Source organism: Choloepus didactylus, chromosome 6, assembly GCF_015220235.1.
Source record: "Choloepus didactylus isolate mChoDid1 chromosome 6, mChoDid1.pri, whole genome shotgun sequence".
Lineage (NCBI taxonomy): Eukaryota > Metazoa > Chordata > Mammalia > Pilosa > Megalonychidae > Choloepus > Choloepus didactylus.
This window is the reverse complement of record NC_051312.1, coordinates 14,820,034-14,832,206: the sequence shown is the minus strand read 5'-3', so window position 1 is coordinate 14,832,206 and position 12,173 is coordinate 14,820,034. Positions and strand designations below refer to the sequence as shown.

At 37.2% G+C, this 12,173-nt stretch overlaps 1 protein-coding gene across 1 annotated transcript in view; it reads left to right on the top strand.

Moving 5' to 3' along the window:
- Window positions 1–11,403, top strand: part of MS4A13 (membrane spanning 4-domains A13) — a 29,234-nt gene extending 17,831 nt beyond the window's left edge. The window contains exons 6-7 of the mRNA XM_037840736.1: window positions 10,819–10,886; window positions 11,269–11,403. Of these exons, the coding sequence (XP_037696664.1) occupies window positions 10,819–10,875 (57 nt within the window). The 3' untranslated portion in view covers window positions 10,876–10,886; window positions 11,269–11,403. The remainder of the gene's footprint in view (window positions 1–10,818; window positions 10,887–11,268) is intronic.
- Window positions 11,404–12,173: the final 770 nt, after the last annotated feature.

Below are 12,173 nucleotides of genomic sequence, written 5' to 3'. Positions count from 1 at the left end.
TCACTAAACACCACAACTTCCCAAGAAAAGGGGGGTGTCCGCTCACAGCCATCATCCTGGTGGACAGGAAACACTCCTGCCCATTGCCAGCCCCATAGCCCAGAGCTGCCCCAGACAACCCAGTGTGACGGAAGTGCTTCAAATAACAGGCACACACCACAAAACTGGGTGTGGACATTAGCCTTCCCTGCAACCTCAGCTGATTGTCCCAGAGTTGGGAAGGTGGAGCAGTGTGAATTAACAAAGCCCCATTCAGCCATCATTTCAGCAGACTGGGAGCCTCCCTACACAGCCCAGCAGCCCAGAACTGCCCTGGGGGAATGGCACTCACCTGTGACATAGCACAGTCATCCCTCAACAGAGGACCTGGGGTGCACAGCCTGGAAGAGGGGCCCACTTGCAAGTCTCAGGAGCCATACGCCAATACCAAGGACTAGTGGGTCAGTGGCAGAGACAAACTGTGGCAGGACTGAACTGAAGGATTAGACTATTGCAGCAGCTTTAAAACTCTAGGATCACCAGAGAGATTTGATTGTTAGGGCCACCCCCCCCTCCCTGACTACCCAGAAACACTCCCCATATACAGAGCGGGCAACACCAACTACACACGCAAGCTTCGTACACCAATTGGACCCCACAAGACTCACTCCCCCACTCACCAAAAAGGCTAAGCAGGGGAGAACTGGCTTGTGGAGAACAGGTGGCTCGTGGACGCCACCTGCTGGTTAGTTAGAGAAAGTGTACTCCATAAAGCTGTAGATCTGATAAATTAGAGATAAGGACTTCAATTGGTCTACAAATCCTAAAAGAACCCTATCAAGTTCAGCAAATGCCACGAGGCCAAAAACAACAGAAAATTATAAAGCATATGAAAAAAACAGACGATATGAATAACCCAAGCCCAAGTACCCAAATCAGAAGATCAGAAGAGACACAGCACCTAGAGCAGCTACTCAAAGAACTAAAGATGAACAATGAGACGATAGTATGGGATACAAAGGAAATCAAGAAGACCCTAGAAGAGCATAAAGAAGACATTGCAAGACTAAATAAAAAAATGGATGATCTTATGGAAATTAAAGAAACTGTTGACCAAATTAAAAAGATTCTGGACACTCATAGTACAAGACTAGAGGAAGTTGAACAACGAATCAGTGACCTGGAAGATGACAGAATGGAAATTGAAAGCATAAAAGAAAGAATGGGGAAAAAAAATGAAAAAATCGAAATGGACCTCAGCAATATGATAGATAATATGAAACATCCGAATATAAGACTCATTGGTGTCCCAGAAGGGGAAGAAAAGGGTAAAGGTGTAGGAAGAGTATTCAAAGAAATTGTTGGGGAAAACTTCCCAAATCTTCTAAACAACATAAATACACAAATCATAAATGCTCAGTGAACTCCAAATAGAATAAATCCAAATAAACCCACTCCGAGACATATACTGATCACACTGTCAAACACAGAAGAGAAGGAGCAAGTTCTGAAAGCAGCAAGAGAAAAGCAATTCACCACATACAAAGGAAACAGCATAAGACTAAGTAGTGACTACTCAGCAGCCACCATGCAAGCGAGAAGGCAGTGGCACGATATATTTAAAATTCTGAGTGAGAAAAATTTCCAGCCAAGAATACTTTATCCAGCAAAGCTCTCCTTCAAATTTGAGGGAGAGCTTAAATTTTTCACAGACAAACAAATGCTGAGAGAATTTGCTAACAAGAGACCAACCCTACTGGAGATACTAAAGGGGACCCTGCAGACAGAGAAACAAAGAAAGGACAGAGAGACTTGGAGAAAGGTTCAGTACTAAAGAGATTCGGTATGGGTACAATAAAGGATATTAATAGAGAGAGGGGAAAAATATATATGACAAACATAAACCAAAGGATAAGATGGCCGATTCAAGAAATGCCTTCACGGTTATAACGTTGAATGTAAATGGATTAAACTCCCCAATTAAAAGATATAGATTCGCAGAATGGATCAAAAAAAATGAACCATCAATATGTTGCATACAAGAGACTCATCTTAGACACAGGGACACAAAGAAACTGAAAGTGAAAGGATGGAAAAAAATATTTCATGCAAGCTACAGCCAAAAGAAAGCAGGTGTAGCAATATTAATCTCAGATAAAATAGACTTCCAATGCAGGGATGTTTTGAGAGACAAAGAAGGCCACTGCATACTAATAAAAGGGGCAATTCAGCTAGAAGAAATAACAATCGTAAATGTCTATGCACCCAAACAAGGTGCCACAAAATACATGAGAGAAACACTGGCAAAACTGAAGGAAGCAATTGATGTTTCCACAATAATTGTGGGAGACTTCAACACATCACTCTCTCCTATAGATAGATCAACCAGACCGAAGACCAATAAGGAAATTGAAAACCTAAACAATCTGATAAATGAATTAGATTTAACAGACATATACAGGACATTACATCCCAAATCACCAGGATACACATACTTTTCTAGTGCTCATGGAACTTTCTCCAGAATAGATCATATGCTGGGACATAAAACAAGCCTCAATAAATTTAAAAAGATTGAAATTATTCAAAGCACATTCTCTGACCACAATGGAATACAATTAGAAGTCAATAACCATCAGAGACTTAGAAAATTCACAAATACCTGGAGGTTAAACAACACACTCCTAAACAATCAGTGGGTTAAAGAAGAAATAGCAAGAGAAATTGCGAAATATATAGAGACAAATGAAAATGAGAACACAACATACCAAAACCTATGGGATGCAGCAAAAGCAGTGCTAAGGGGGAAATTTATAGCACTAAATGCATATATTAAAAAGGAAGAAAGAGCCAAAATCAAAGAACTAATGGATCAACTGAAGAAGCTAGAAAATGAACAGCAAACCAATCCTAAACCAAGTACAAGAAAAGAAATAACAAGGATTAAAGCAGAAATAAATGACATAGAGAACAAAAAAACAATAGAGAGGATAAATATCACCAAAAGTTGGTTCTTTGAGAAGATCAACAAGATTGACAAGCCCCTAGCTAGACTGACAAAATCAAAAAGAGAGAAGACCCATATAAACAAAATAATGAATGAAAATGGTGACATAACTGCCGATCCTGAAGAAATTAAAAAAATTATAAGAGGATGTTATGAACAACTGTATGGCAACAAACTGGATAATGTAGAGGAAATGGACAATTTCCTGGAAACATATGAACAACCTAGACTGACCAGAGAAGAAATAGAAGACCTCAACCAACCCATCACAAGCAAAGAGATCCAATCAGTCATCAAAAATCTTCCCACAAATAAATGCCCAAGGCCAGATGGCTTCACAGGGGAATTCTACCAAACTTTCCAGAAACAACTGACACCAATCTTACTCAAACTCTTTCAAAACATTGAAGAAAATGGAACACTACCTAACTCATTTTATGAAGCTAACATCAATCTAATACCCAAACCAGGCAAAGATGCTACAAAAAAGGAAAACTACCGGCCAATCTCCCTAGTGAATATAGATGCAAAAATCCTCAACACAATACTTGCAAATCGAATCCAAAGTCACATTAAAAAAATCTTACACCATGACCAAGTGGGGTTCATTCCAGGCATGCAAGGATGGTTCAACATAAGAAAATCAATCAATGTATTACAACACATTAACAAGTCAAAAGGGAAAAATCAATTGATCATCTCAATAGATGCTGAAAAAGCATTTGACAAAATCCAACATCCATTTTTGATAAAAACACTTCAAAAGGTAGGAATTGAAGGAAACTTCCTCAACATGATAAAGAGCATATATGAAAAACCCACAGCCAGTATAGTACTCAATGGTGAGAGACTGAAAGCCTTCCCTCTAAGATCAGGAACAAGACAAGGATGCCCACTGTCACCACTGTTATTCAACATTGTGCTGGAAGTGCTAGCCAGGGCAATCCGGCAAGACAAAGAAATAAAAGGCATCCAAATTGGAAAAGAAGAAGTAAAACTGTCATTGTTTGCAGATGATATGATCTTATATCTAGAAAACCCTGAGAAATCGACGATACATCTACTAGAGCTAGTAAACAAGTTTAGCAAAGTAGCGGGATACAAGATTAATGCACATAAGTCAGTAATGTTTCTATATACTAGAAATGAACAAACTGAAGAGACACTCAAGAAAAAGATACCATTTTCAATAGCAACTAAAAAAATCAAGTACCTAGGAATAAACTTAACCAAAGATGTAAAAGACCTATACAAAGAAAACTACATAACTCTACTAAAAGAAATAGAAGGGGACCTTGAAAGATGGAAAAATATTCCATGTTCATGGATAGGAAGGCTAAATGTCATTAAGATGTCAATTCTACCCAAACTCATCTACAGATTCAATGCAATCCCAATCAAAATTCCAACAACCTACTTTGCAGACTTGGAAAAGCTAGTTATCAAATTTATTTGGAAAGGGAAGATGCCTCAAATTGCTAAAGACACTCTAAAAAAGAAAAACGAAGTGGGAGGACTTACACTCCCTGACTTTGAAGCTTATTATAAAGCCACAGTTGCCAAAACAGCATGGTACTGGCACAAAGACAGACATATAGATCAATGGAATCGAATTGAGAATTCGGAGATAGACCCTCAGATCTATGGCCGACTGATCTTTGATAAGGCCCCCAAAGTCACTGAACTGAGTCATAATGGTCTTTTCAACAAATGGGGCTGGGAGAGTTGGATATCCATATCCAAAAGAATGAAAGAGGACCCCTACCTCACACCCTACACAAAAATTAACTCAAAATGGACCAAAGATCTCAATATAAAAGAAAGTATCATAAAACTCCTAGAAGATAATGTAGGGAAACATCTTCAAGACCTTGTATTAGGCGGCCACTTCCTAGACTTTACACCCAAAGCACAAGCAACAAAAGAGAAAATAGATAAATGGGAACTCCTCAAGCTTAGAAGTTTCTGCACCTCAAAGGAATTTCTCAAAAAGGTAAAGAGGCAGCCAACTCAATGGGAAAAAATTTTTGGAAACCATGTATCTGACAAAAGACTGATATTTTGCATATATAAAGAAATCCTACAACTCAATGACAATAGTACAGTCGGCCCAATTATAAAATGGGCAAAAGATATGAAAAGACAGTTCTCTGAAGAGGAAATACAAATGGCCAAGAAACACATGAAAAAATGTTCAGCTTCACTAGCTATTAGAGAGATGCAAATTAAGACCACAATGAGATACCATCTAACACTGGTTAGAATGGCTGCCATTAAACAAACAGGAAACTACAAATGCTGGAGGGGATGTGGAGAAATTGGAACTCTTATTCATTGTTGGTGGGACTGTATAATGGTTCAGCCACTCTGGAAGTCAGTCTGGCAGTTCCTTAGAAAACTAGATATAGAGTTACCATTCGATCCAGCGATTGCACTTCTCGGTATATACCCGGAAGATCGGAAAGCAGTGACACGAACAGATATCCTCACGCCAATGTTCATAGCAGCATTATTCACAATTGCCAAGAGATGGAAACAACCCAAATGTCCTTCAACAGATGAGGGGATAAATAAAATGTGGTATATACAAACGATGGAATACTACACGGCAGTAAGAAGGAACGATCTCGTGAAACATATGACAACATGGATGAACCTTGAAGACATAATGCTGAGCAAAATAAGCCAGGCACAAAAAGAGAAATATTATATGCTACCACTAATGTGAACTTTGAAAAATGTAAAACAAATGGTTTATAATGTAGAATGTAGGGGAACTAGCAATAGAGAGCAATTAAGGAAGGGGGAACAATAATCCAAGAAGAACAGATAAGCTATTTAACGTTCTGGGGATGCCCAGGAATGACTATGGTCTGTTAATTTCTGATGGATATAGTAGGAACAAGTTCACAGAAATGTTGCTATATTATGTAACTTTCTTGGGGTAAATTAGGAACATGTTGGAAGTAAGTCAGTTATCTTAGGTTAGTTGTCTTTTTCTTACTCCCTTGTTATGGTCTCTTTGAAATGTTCTTTTATTGTATGTTTGTTTTCTTTTTAACTTTTTTTTCATACAGTTGATTTAAAAAAGAAGGGAAAGTTAAAAAAAAGAAAAACAAGGGGAAAAAAAGATGTAGTGCCCCCTTGAGGAGCCTGTGGAGAATGCAGGGGTATTCGCCTACCCCACCTCAATGGTTGCTAACATGACCACAGATATAGGGGGCTGGTGGTTTGATGGGTTGAGCCCTCTACCATAGGTTTTACCCTTGGGAAGACGGTTGCTGCAAAGGAAAGGCTAGACCTCCCTATGGTTGTGCCTAAGAGCCTCCTTCCGAATGCCTCTGTTGCTCAGATGTGGCCCTGTCTCTCTGGCTAAGCCAACTTGAAAGGTGAAATCACTGCCCTCCCCCCTACGTGGGATCAGACACCCAGGGGAGTGAATCTCCCTGGCAATGTGGAATATGACTCCCGGGGAGGAATGTAGACCTGGCATCGTGGGACGGAGAACATCTTCTTGACCAAAAGGGGGATGTGAAAGGAAATGAAATAAGCTTCAGTGGCAGAGAGATTCCAAAAGGAGCCGAGAGGTCACTCTGCTGGGTACTCTTATGCACACTTTAGACAACCCTTTTTAGGTTCTAAAGAATTGGGGTAGCTGGTGGTGGATACCTGAAACTATCAAACTACAACCCAGAACCCATGAATCTTGAAGACAGTTGTATAAAAATGTAGCTTATGAGGGGTGACAATGGGATTGGGAAAGCCATAAGGACCACACTCCCCTTTGTCTAGTTTATGGATGGATGAGTAGAAAAATAGGGGAAGGAAACAAACAGACAAAGGTACCCAGTGTTCTTTTTTACTTCAATTGCTCTTTTTCACTCTAATTATTATTCTTGTTATTTTTGTATGTGTGCTAATGAAGGTGTCAGGGATTGATTTAGGTGATGAATGTACAACTATGTAATGGTACTGTAAACAATCGAAAGTACGATTTGTTTTGTATGACTGCGTGGTATGTGAATATATCTCAATAAAATGAAGATAAAAAAAAACAAAAAAAAACAATAGTGATCTCAGTGGTGAAAAGTCAGGAAAGGCCAACAGCACACATAGCCTGACTGTGATTCGGTGCTAGTTGGGGCAAGAAATTTATCAGCAGCCAACCAGAAATTTAACAAGGAAATCCAGAGGATAAGGCAAAGAAGGCCTTGATAATATCCTACTTATCCCTAGTGGTCTGGAAGGTTGTACACATGTGTGAGTTTATGTATACACCAAGGAGTCTAGAAAGGTCCCCAGTAAGCTATTCATCTCTGGCTAAATGAGAGGCCTTGCCAACACAAAGTAAAAGTAAGGTCAAACTTTTAAACTGCCTAAACTTCGAGTACATGTCTCAAGCTACACCGATGTATTGGCAAAGGGTTGAAGTCTTGCTGGCTTAACATGTTTAAGCACAACCTCTGACCAATCATAGGCTGACCACTTATGCTGACAAAATGTTTGGAAACCTAGGAAGCCAGGCTTAAAAATAAAAAGGAAGACTAAAAACAGGAAAAAATGAGCCTATATATCAAAGGCAACACAATGCAAGGGAAACAGATTCCACACAATTGGTATAAACAAGTCAGTTTGGGGAAAAAAAAACAATAACAACTACCTCTTAGTAGGGGAGTTGGGGGAGGGAACAATCAAAATCCAAAGTTGCTATATTATCTGAAATTTCCAGATTCAACAAAAAAAAAGTATGGCCTGTGCAAAGAAATTGGAAAGAATGATTCATTCACTTGAAAAATACAGTCAATAGAGATAGTCTTTTGAGTGAGGAGATAAAAAATGTTGGACTTCACAAATATTTCAAAGAACTAAAGGAAACCATGTTTAAATAATTAAAGGAAAGGATGGCAACAATGACTCCTCAAGTGAGAACAGCAATAAAATAGAGATAGACATTATAAAAAAGAAACAAATGAAAATCCTTGAGTTGAAAAGTATAATATATGAGGGGAAAAACTCACGAGAAAGGCTCAATAACAGATTTGAGCTGACAGAAGACAAGATAAGCAAACAAGAAAATAGAACAATAAAGATCATCCAGTCTGAAGAAGAGAAAGAAAGAAAATGAAGAAAAATGAACAGAGCCTCAGAGACCTTTGGGACATATGTACATATGAGAGTTCCATAAAAGGGGTAGTGAGGAGCAGAAAAAAATTGTAGAAATATTGGCCAAAAGCCTCCCAAATTTCATGAAAAATATTAATCTAGACATTTAAGAATCTATCTCCAGGTAGAATAAACACAAAGAGATACACACCTAGACATATCAGAATCAAACTGATGCAAAAAAGAGAAAACCTTGAAAGTGGAAGAAACAAAATGACTCTGTATACAAGGGAACCACGATAAGGTTAACAGAAGACTTCTCCTCAGAAACAACTGAAGCCAGAAGATAGTGGGATGGCATATTAAAGGGGGGGGGGGGGATCTGCCAAACAAGAATTCTGTGTCTGTGGTGATTTGAAGTTGTATGTACCCCAGAAAAGCATGTTCTTAAATTGAATGTATTTTTGTGGATGTGAACCCATTGTAAGTAGGACCTTTTGATTAGATTACTTCGGTTAAAGTGTGGCCTAGCCCATTAAGAATGAGTCTTAATCCTATTACTGGAGTCCTTTATAAGCAGAATGAAATTCAGACAGTGAGAGAATGCCACAGGAAGTAAGAAGCTGAAATCAAGAAAAAACCCAGAAGAGAACAGAGAAGCCAGGAGAGGCCACCATGTGCACTGCCATGTGACAAGCGAAGGACCAAGAGTCACCAGCCCCAAAATGCCACAGTTTTTGGGGAGAATTGAAGACGCCATGAATTGGACTTTCTTTTAGCCTCAAAACCATTAGCAAATAAATTTCCATTGTTTAACCCAACCATTTCATGATATTTCTTGAGCAGCCTAGTAAACTAAAACAATATCCATTAAAACTGTCTTCAGAAGTTGAAATAAAGACATGCATGGATGAACAAAGATGAAGAATGTAATTAATAGTACTTCCTTACAAGAAATACTAATGGAAGTTACTTTACACTTAAAGGAAGTAACATCAGATGGAACTCAAATACACACAAAAAAGTGAAGAACAACTGTAAATATAAGTGTGTAGATAATTATAAAGCACAGCATAAATATATCCATCGTGTTTTCTTCTCAGTGGACTTAAAAGACAGTTGCATAAATTGCCCTGGGCCTACCCAGACAAACCGGGATAACTTCTTAAAAAGGTAAACTGATTAGCATCCTTAATTCCATCTGCTACAACTACTCAACCCTGCCTTATAGCACAAAAGCAGGCATTTTTTTATTTACATAAATAACTGGGCATGGCTTTGTTCCAATAGAACTTTATTTATAAAGATAAGAATTAGGCCAGGTTTGGCCCACATGTCACAGACTGCCTGCCAATCTCTTCTCTATGGATATATAGTTTCTCCTAAATTTTTAAAAGAGATCAGATTACATAAAGCAATAATTGCAACACTGTATTTTGAGTATATATTATATATACCATTGAGTGTATATTATATATTTACATGTATTATATGTTGAGTATATATTACATATTTAGATGTAATATATTTGAAAATAGTACAATGGAAGAGAGAAGGAATAGAGCTATATGTAAGAAAGATGCCATATTTTACTGAAATTAAATTAGTATTAATTGAAGTAGATTGGGGTAAATTAAGATGCATATTGTAATCCCTAGAGCAACATCTAAGAAAACTAAAATACAGTAAAAAGTGGACAAAAGAATTAAAATGGTATATAGAAAGTATCTCTTCAATTAAAAAAGAGGAACACAAAAGACTTGAGACTCCTAGAAAACCAATAAAAAAAAGTCAGATATAAATCCAACTATTTCAATAATAACATTAAAATAAAACTACATTAAACTACTATTATGTATCTATAAAAATGACTAAATTTCAAAATACTGATAATTCCAAATGCTGGCAAGGACTATGGATAAAAGAAATCTATCACACACTCCTGGTAGGAGTATAAATTATTTCAACCACTTTGAAAACCTTTTGAACATTTTCTACTAAAGGTGAAGATGTGCATATCCTGTGATGAGTAATTTTAATCTTTGGTATATACATAACAGAAATGTCTGCACCTATGTACCAAGATATAGAAATAGTTATAGCAGTATTATTTATAAAGGCCCCAAAGTGGAAACAACCCAAATGAGTTAATGGTGAATAAATTGAAGTATATTCTACCAACAGATTTCTACATAACAATTGAAATGAACTATAACTACACTTAACTTGGATTATCTCACTAATATAAAAAAGTATGAAAAGGCAGATTCAAAATAATACATACTTTACACCATTCACATGAATTTTGAAACCAGGCAAAAATAAAGCTAGGCTAGAATATTTAAGAATGCATGCTTAGTTGGTAAAACTAGAAAGAAAAGTAAGGTTTAATTACCTAAAAGTCAAGATAGAGGTTTCCTTAAGAGGGAAAGAATAGGTAATAATTGGGAGATGTCATGAGAAGGGAATTCTGGAATGGTGGCATCTGTTCATGTTCAAGAAAAACATGGGTTTTTTTTATTATAAAATTCTATAAATATGCTAAAGTTGAAAGTGATTCAATAGGAATTAAAAGAGTGGGTTGAGGTGGGGAGTGAAGACAAATGGCATTTTAACATTTTACCCTGTAAACATCAATATTGCCTATATTATTTTAAAAAAATGTATTTATTACTTATATGAGTTTAAGAAAATGACGTGATTTGTAAGAGATTAATTTTTTTTTCCAGAGTCCACGTAATGAAGATGCTCTAACACCTGCAGAAGAAGCTGAGAGCACTTTTTGAAAACTTGAAATGTAAGATTTTTCCTGGTGCTGATACCTGATATGGGCCCTAATGTTATCTCTGTATAACAAAGCTGCTACAAAGCCCAGAGATTTAGTGCAAAAGAAAATACAAAAAAAAAGTTGGATTTTTTTCCTCAGTATTCAAGAAATGTCCCTGCACATATTTTTCTAGGCTCCAAGGAGAGAGCTTTTTCCTATTTAAATATGAAATTACTAAGAGGAAGAATTTGTTATCTAGATGTCCTAAGTAGCTGTCAACTCTCTATAATGAAGCTTTTGTAAGAGACAACAAAAAAAGATTTGTGATTTTCTTTAGAGCACATGCTATAAATATCTGGAGTGTGATTTTATAGAATTCTTGGGAAACTTGAAATAATTTATGTCCCTACAGGTAAAGAGCACATTTCACAGTCTGAGCTTTTTATACCTGAACTAGCTTCTACTGAGAAAAGAGTGAATCAAAAAGGCCTCCGATTCATATTCCCTTCAGTGTTCATCTTTGGCCTCTCCTTGCCTCATTAAAGTTCCTTCCTCCCTGAAAGTCTCTGCTGTCTTTCTTCCCCCTTCATTCCCCTTGCTTCTTATTCCCTGTCATTGCTTAGATCATCTGTTCAGTAGCTTCTCAAAGCAAACTAACTGCCTTTCCACAATAAGGAGAATTTCCTGGGGTATCTGTTCTGAATTCAGATTCACCCTCCACTCCTGTATGGAACATTACTTCAGAAAGCCTTGGGTCAGTAGCACTAATCATGTCAGTGGGTACATGTAGCTCTCTTTTAAGAGGTCTGTTGCTTGTTGGTTTGTTTTCTACCTTTGTCTTTCAAGATGCTTTATCAGTTGTAATCTAATACTGTAAATTAAGATTGCTTCCTTCTAAAAAGTCCAATGCCTAGTTCATTTATTTCAGTTCAACTCACATTGAGTGTGTACTATTTGCCAGTGGATATATTAAACCCTGGAGTATTAAAGAATAATAAGGCACCTGTTCTAGGGGAGAGAAAAAACAGGTAACAAAACAAGACTATGCAGTGTGATGCAAGCATTAACAGAGGTAAGAAAAAATAGATGTAGCACAGAAGAGAGAATGATCCTGTTGGGAAATAAGAGAGCCTACAGTATTAGTGAAGGATATGCTCTCTGAGAAGGTGATTAATAGGAATTTACCAAGCAAATTGGAAGGTGGGGAGGGTGTTTCAAATAGAAGAATTAGCTCATGCAAAAGAATCAATTAAAATATAAGAACTATAACTTGCTGACAGTAGGGAGTCATTGAAGAGTTCTAAGTAGGGAGATTAT